General features: G+C 31.8%; 2 protein-coding genes across 2 annotated transcripts; one reads left to right on the top strand and one right to left on the bottom strand.

Annotated features, from left to right (window-relative positions):
- Positions 1-4,639: 4,639 nt before the first annotated feature.
- LOC136972842 (uncharacterized) lies at positions 4,640-5,965 on the bottom strand. The gene has a single exon (XM_067267477.1). The coding sequence runs from the start codon at positions 5,963-5,965 to the stop codon at positions 4,640-4,642; it is 1,326 nt and encodes a 441-aa protein (XP_067123578.1).
- Positions 5,966-5,972: 7 nt separating this feature from the next.
- Positions 5,973-7,208, top strand: LOC136972841 (uncharacterized). Its single transcript, XM_067267476.1, has one exon. The coding sequence runs from the start codon at positions 5,973-5,975 to the stop codon at positions 7,206-7,208; it is 1,236 nt and encodes a 411-aa protein (XP_067123577.1).
- The last annotated feature ends 678 nt before the right edge of the window (positions 7,209-7,886 follow it).

Raw genomic sequence — 7,886 nt, 5'->3', positions numbered from 1 at the left:
CATCGTTTTGCAGTATTGCTGCCTTGATGTATCATCCAGAAACTGCAAATAATACTCACCATCGTCGCATTGATCCAAAATTGTTTCGTCTTCATTTTCAGATAATGAAAGAGGAAATACAGCTGAAGAGCTGGATACTATTGATTGCTTGCTTTGTCTTTTCTTTCTTTAAACTTCCTTTTTCTTGACCGTTCTTTTCGTTGAAAAGTTCTTTGTCCATTCCTGCAAGACAACCTATTTTTTTTCCTGTTCTTTTCTGTCGCAACAAAACAATTTTATCCTCACCTAATTTAATGGTCTGTAAATCATTTTCTGTGCGGTATCATGTGTGATATCAAATAAGTTTTTCAGATTTCTTTGAAATTTCTCTTCACAGCGCTTAAAAATATCCCTTGAGACTTTCTTTTATTATTTCATAATTTTCTTCATTCTAAATGCAAACTTGTGCGTTTTTACACAGTTTTAAAGGGATCTTATCGAAATTTTCGCTTTTTTACAATAGCACAGTACATATCATACAGTATATTTATCGATCACCAAAAACTGAAATATGAACATGTTTTTGAGTGGCAAAAAATAGGCAGGCAGACGTTCAAAAATTTAGAAATTCGAAAATAAGGGACACCCTAATAAATATATTATATGGCATATTTACTAAAAATGAACTTAGAGATAACTTAAAAATTATTTTAGTAAACAAAAATTATGATTACTTACAGTTTTAATAATAAATATACGGTGGCAATCTGTATATGAACTTCTTAAGTATACATTATAAATTCAGGTGTGAAGTTTATAACTTATCCATTAATGTTATGTGGCTACAAACTACTTGTTTATATCGTAAAATTGCATTTATTTAACTGTTGTTTATATAGATTTTCGAATCAGAAAACTATAGCATATTCGTTTCTACTGTCCAATAGTATAAGTCTTACGTGATTATTCTGAGCAGTCAGAGAATAAATTGAAAACATTTCAACACGCAACCACTATATTAAAAGCTAAAATTATAACGAAACTTTAAATTTTTAATTTAGAAAGTTATAAATTAAATGTCGAATATATTTTAATTTTATTTTGCATACGCATTGTCAATTCAATAGAAAGTAATTATATTGAAATAAAGAAAATTAAGTTACAATTTTAATATATGACCTACATGAATTTGAATTTTGGCTATTATTTATTGCATTTTCATATGATAATTAAATATTTTAAGAAAATGTAAATTAAATTATTTGTTGTGATTATTAACGAGACTATGTCTCGTCTCTAAAATCGCGTTGCTGTCAACGACTGAACACCTTACAAGTATAAAAAAGTATATGTCAGGAGTTGAAATTTGGCACAGAGTATTTGGTACTCAAATCATTAGCACATAAAATAAACCAGACACATAGGTAGTCAGGAGAGCGAAAACCGGCTCAAAAGAAACTAGGAAATGCTGAAACTGTTTCTACAAACAGGCGCTATTACGAATTCGTGCATAAGTTGCTCGCGTTCTCCCAGACAGTCATCTCCCAAAAATGGCCCAAAAAGTTCAACTCTAAAAATTTATAACTATAATTAATATAATTATTTAAATTTTTCTTGTTCTCAAGGAATCTTCTCGTTACAAAGCCGTGAGAATCTTCGTAACATAACAACTAAAATAAAATATAAGTAGGCTAATTATTCACATTAACATCTATTTTTTGATGTTTTATATATGTAATTCTTAAAAACAATTTATATTATAAATATCATTTTAAGTTTATTAATATATATAATGTGAACTTATTTGGTGATTGGTCACTAATACAGGTCATGCAACGTTTATTCATGTTGGTTACCGTCTCTAAGAGCATAAACTATTTAAAACAATAACCAATATAATCGAAGTATTGTACAATACGTATAGTGTAATTGGCAAGTAATCTGCACGGTAAGTAGGACTTCCAGGTTGTAGACGAATTTTTTAACAATATTTAAATTACAATTTCACATATTTCTAATTAGTAAATTTATTATGAGATAATGGCGTAACAACGTACCTTTAGACAAAATTGCATTATATCTGACTATTTAATTAGCCTTAATATAATAACAAACGTAATCTGCCAAATCTAATAATCTAACTAAAAGGAAAATTGCAGTTCCGAATTGCATTTCAGTTAATTTTGTAATAATTGTAAATTTTAAACGGTTACGTATTTATGATAACCAAATTGAAAGCTAAGTTATTAATAATAAAAAGTCATTAGATAATAATTGATTCGGTTAAGATATAAAAGAAAAATTATAAATGTACTGTAGAGCATCGTTTATCCGACTTCCGGTCAACTGTCACATCGGTTAACCGACCGCGTTCTAGTCGGCAAATTCAAATGTCCGGTAGTGATGTGGCGCTACAATATTTGGCTATGTCTTGGCTACTTTAATATTATTTTTGTTAAATTTTTGCGTTTTAGCTGGCAACACTGGTTCGACCATGAAAAGGAAGCCAGTATTTAAACCAGGCTTAATTTTATTTAACGACTCTATCCAATTGCTTCTTTTTAAAACGTGTAAGAGATTTAGCGGCAAAAAACGAGTATCAGTTGCGAAGCAAAAGAAAATTTTCCACTTCTTTTTGTAATGTATAGGCCTACTTTATGTAAAATATGTAACTTGAAAATATATATATATATATTATATTTTTCAATATACAGTACAGTTCTGTGTTTATTTTGAGCAGAATAGAGAAATAATTTTTAACGATACCATAGCGACGATTACTGTTTAAAAAATTTTGTTAGGTTCAACATTCAACATCTATGAAAATTTAACGCGAAATAGGTTAATAGCGATATATACTAACTACATGGAATATATTAATATACTATACTAATAATGTATTTTTTCATACTTTTCGATTAGCCGTTTTTTCAGTTATCCGATAAAACCCAGTCTCCAATTGAGTTGGATAACCAGTGCTCTACTGTATTTTAACAATTTATTGTAATTACAAATTTTTTATTTATTGGATTTTTACCGTATTTCTAAAATACAAAAGATATAATTTTATGTCTTTTAGTTTATATCATTATTTTTTCACATTTATAATATTTATATGAATTCATATAATTAATTTATAAAAATTATATTTATGATTAAAACTAGCTTTCATTTTGCTCAAACTTTTTTATTGTTTTTATCACAATTGAAGGAATGACTTTTAAGTAAACGAAATAAAGCAGTTAATAGAAAACTAGTACAGTAGAGACTCGTAAATCGGAACCCCGGTAATCGGAATCGCCGGTAATCGGCACGATTTTCAGTCGGACTGTGTCGTGCTGAATCGAACGTTTTTGATACTAAATTTACTTCTAAAGTATAATTTTCATGTTTTTATATTCTTCGATATATTTGTTTTGTTTGTACAAAATGCAGAAATAATTTTTAACGATACGAGAGCTTCGATTATTATTATAAAATTTTTCGTTAGGCTTAAAATCGACGAAAATTCAACACGAAGCGACACGAAATGGAGAAAAATTTGAACATCGAACAGGTTAATATATTTATTCCTACATAATCCGTAATCAGAACAAATCCCTACTCTGAACAACCCCAGTCCCCAATTGATTCCAATTTTCGGTTCACTACTGTATCTGGTTATATCTGGTCTTGTTTTTCATCTATCTAACTTTATTAATAATTAAATTTAAATTTAATGAACTCCATATTTTGATAAATAAGTTGAAATTTTGCGTTGTATTGAACCATTTCTGATACATTTACTTTCCTGACTGTTATATATAACAGAGGTAATTGGACAAAATATGGTTCAGCTAAAGATTTCATATTTTTGAACTTCAGACACCTCGAAACGTCGAGAAACGCAAAAATAATTCAGAGATAATTTCTGTATGTATGGATGTTAGTGTATATGGAAGCACGATTTCGTTTGCCTTGTTTGAAGCTTAATAACTCCTGTTTTTTTCGAAAAATTTGTGAATTTTTCCAGGAAGAGGTCTATATTAGGAGGATTCATGGTCTTACATTTTCGTGATTAACGGTCGGGGAGTAGAGAGATAATGTATAAAACGTAAAGATCGTGAGTATCTCCAGTAACATCGGTCTTAATGACGATTTTACTCGTTATTGACATTTACAATTTTTATAGAACCCACTCCTATCCTCATAATTAAACTTTTTGCTATTTTATAATAGTTAAACTCGCGCGGGTTTAACTATTGTAAAATATCACTTATTATTTACGTTTCTGTTATCAGTTCCTATTTTCAAAGTAGGCCTACATCAAACCTCAACAAGATCATTTATACTCGTACCCAGCAGAATTAAATAAAAAACTTAAATCAACACCTTAATGTTTGCTGAGAAATTTTTTAATTTAACGAACGTTTTCGGCCTCATCTATAGACCATCATCAGGTCGAAATACAAAAATTGGAACGCTTACGTTCCATACATAGAATACAAAATTCAAACTAAACATTTTTTAAAAAAATGGAACTAATTAACGGCTAAATAAATAAACATATAGTGAGAAACTAGAAAAACAAAAATAATAATAACAAACGAACATAATATCAATATTACCTATCCTAACTATAAATAATTTAATTTAAAATATAACTAAGTTCATGCGCCTCCTATAAGTTTTTAAGAGCATATTTCCAAGCCGAAGGAAGACCCTCCGCGTCCCTTGCATTAATACATTTATCTTTTAGCTTACTTTTGTAAATTTCCATTTTTTCCGCTGTTCTCGCCAAAGTTGGGGAATGTACCTGTTTTAAGATTTTCGCCTCATTCCACCGTACCACAGATCCTTCAGCTTGCCCCATCTGGGCTAGTACTGTTGTATTGGACCCTTTTCTAATATCATACTTATGTTCCTTCATCCTTATTCCTAAGTTTCTAGTAGTAACCCCCACGTACTCTTTATTAATACCTAACAGCTGGTTCTCGTAGGGGATCTTATACACACCTGCCTTATCTTCTTTTTTAACTAATCCTTTATCGTTTCTAAGTATTTTATACAAATTCGGAGCCCTTTTTAAGATCACCCTTGCATCCTTCATGCTTGCTATTTCTTTCATAATCCCTCCTAGATATTTATTGAATGTAAATTTCGTGTACCTATAAGGCCCTTGTCTAGTGTCTTTATCACTGCTGGTCTCAAATTTTCTAATAATTCCCTCTATGACTTTCCTCTTATACCCTAATCTTCCTGCTATCCGTATAATTCTTTCTATCTCCGTAAGTCGGTCTATCACATTTCCACAGTATATAAAGGCCCTTCTAATCAAAGCTCTAAATGCCGCTAACTTATATTTATAAGGGTCATAAGAGCTAGCAGGAATATAAAGTGGGCTATGTGTAGGTTTAATGAATACGCCAGTGGATATATGCCCTTTGCTAAATACGATGTTAATGTCTAAGAAATGCAACATCCTAGAGCTTTTTTGCTCTAGCTTCAGGTTAAGGCCTTCTTCGTTTTCGTTAATTCTATCCACAAAGTTAGCAATTACCCGATTGTTCTTCCATATTATGAAAATGTCATCCACATATCTCTTGTAGTATACTATGTCAGTTTCGAAGCCGCGCAGCACTTTTAATTCTACTTTTCTAACAACAAGTTCGCAAAGGAGCATTGAAATCGGGCTTCCCATTGGTACTCCCCTTTTTTGCTTAAATGTTTGGTCTTCGTAAACGAAGAAGGATTCGCAACATACTAGGTTAGCCATTTCTATAACCTCCTTTCTGTGTTGTGTTAACGTTGGGTTTTCTTTAAACAAGAACTCCAACAGCGCTTCTACGCAGGATTCAACCTTAATAGACGGGTACAAACTTTCGTAATCTAACACAGTTCCAACTTCTTCATCCATCAAAGTAATGCTTTGTAGATCTTTAACTACCATAACAGGATTCTGTGTACCACAGAATCCTGTTATGGTAGTTAAAGATCTACAAAGCATTACTTTGATGGATGAAGAAGTTGGAACTGTGTTAGATTACGAAAGTTTGTACCCGTCTATTAAGGTTGAATCCTGCGTAGAAGCGCTGTTGGAGTTCTTGTTTAAAGAAAACCCAACGTTAACACAACACAGAAAGGAGGTTATAGAAATGGCTAACCTAGTATGTTGCGAATCCTTCTTCGTTTACGAAGACCAAACATTTAAGCAAAAAAGGGGAGTACCAATGGGAAGCCCGATTTCAATGCTCCTTTGCGAACTTGTTGTTAGAAAAGTAGAATTAAAAGTGCTGCGCGGCTTCGAAACTGACATAGTATACTACAAGAGATATGTGGATGACATTTTCATAATATGGAAGAACAATCGGGTAATTGCTAACTTTGTGGATAGAATTAACGAAAACGAAGAAGGCCTTAACCTGAAGCTAGAGCAAAAAAGCTCTAGGATGTTGCATTTCTTAGACATTAACATCGTATTTAGCAAAGGGCATATATCCACTGGCGTATTCATTAAACCTACACATAGCCCACTTTATATTCCTGCTAGCTCTTATGACCCTTATAAATATAAGTTAGCGGCATTTAGAGCTTTGATTAGAAGGGCCTTTATATACTGTGGAAATGTGATAGACCGACTTACGGAGATAGAAAGAATTATACGGATAGCAGGAAGATTAGGGTATAAGAGGAAAGTCATAGAGGGAATTATTAGAAAATTTGAGACCAGCAGTGATAAAGACACTAGACAAGGGCCTTATAGGTACACGAAATTTACATTCAATAAATATCTAGGAGGGATTATGAAAGAAATAGCAAGCATGAAGGATGCAAGGGTGATCTTAAAAAGGGCTCCGAATTTGTATAAAATACTTAGAAACGATAAAGGATTAGTTAAAAAAGAAGATAAGGCAGGTGTGTATAAGATCCCCTACGAGAACCAGCTGTTAGGTATTAATAAAGAGTACGTGGGGGTTACTACTAGAAACTTAGGAATAAGGATGAAGGAACATAAGTATGATATTAGAAAAGGGTCCAATACAACAGTACTAGCCCAGATGGGGCAAGCTGAAGGATCTGTGGTACGGTGGAATGAGGCGAAAATCTTAAAACAGGTACATTCCCCAACTTTGGCGAGAACAGCGGAAAAAATGGAAATTTACAAAAGTAAGCTAAAAGATAAATGTATTAATGCAAGGGACGCGGAGGGTCTTCCTTCGGCTTGGAAATATGCTCTTAAAAACTTATAGGAGGCGCATGAACTTAGTTATATTTTAAATTAAATTATTTATAGTTAGGATAGGTAATATTGATATTATGTTCGTTTGTTATTATTATTTTTGTTTTTCTAGTTTCTCACTATATGTTTATTTATTTAGCCGTTAATTAGTTCCATTTTTTTAAAAAATGTTTAGTTTGAATTTTGTATTCTATGTATGGAACGTAAGCGTTCCAATTTTTGTATTTCGACCTGATGATGGTCTATAGATGAGGCCGAAAACGTTCGTTAAATTAAAAAATTTCTCAGCAAACATTAAGGTGTTGATTTAAGTTTTTTATTTAATTCTGCTGGGTACGAGTATAAATGATCTTGTTGAGGTTTGATGTAGGCCTACTTTGAAAATAGGAACTGATAACAGAAACGTAAATAATAAGTGATATTTTACAATAGTTAAACCCGCGCGAGTTTAACTATTATAAAATAGCAAAAAGTTTAATTATGAGGATAGGAGTGGGTTCTATAAAAATTGTAAATGTCAATAACGAGTAAAATCGTCATTAAGACCGATGTTACTGGAGATACTCACGATCTTTACGTTTTATACATTATCTCTCTACTCCCCGACCGTTAATCACGAAAATGTAAGACCATGAATCCTCCTAATATAGACCTCTTCCTGGAAAAATTCACAAATTTTTCGAAAAAA

Source organism: Centruroides vittatus, unplaced genomic scaffold, assembly GCF_030686945.1.
Source record: "Centruroides vittatus isolate TY-2023 unplaced genomic scaffold, ASM3068694v2 contig_3037, whole genome shotgun sequence".
In the NCBI taxonomy this organism is placed as follows: Eukaryota; Metazoa; Arthropoda; class Arachnida; order Scorpiones; family Buthidae; genus Centruroides; species Centruroides vittatus.
Note: the sequence above shows the minus strand (reverse complement) of the source record. Positions and strands in the feature narration are given on the sequence as shown.

Excerpts from the sequence above, each read along its gene's own strand:
- LOC136972841 (XM_067267476.1), top strand. The coding sequence starts at position 5,973 with ATGGATGAAGAAGTTGGAACTGTGTTAGATTACGAAAGTTTGTACCCG.
- LOC136972842 (XM_067267477.1), bottom strand. The coding sequence starts at position 5,965 with ATGCTTTGTAGATCTTTAACTACCATAACAGGATTCTGTGGTACACAG.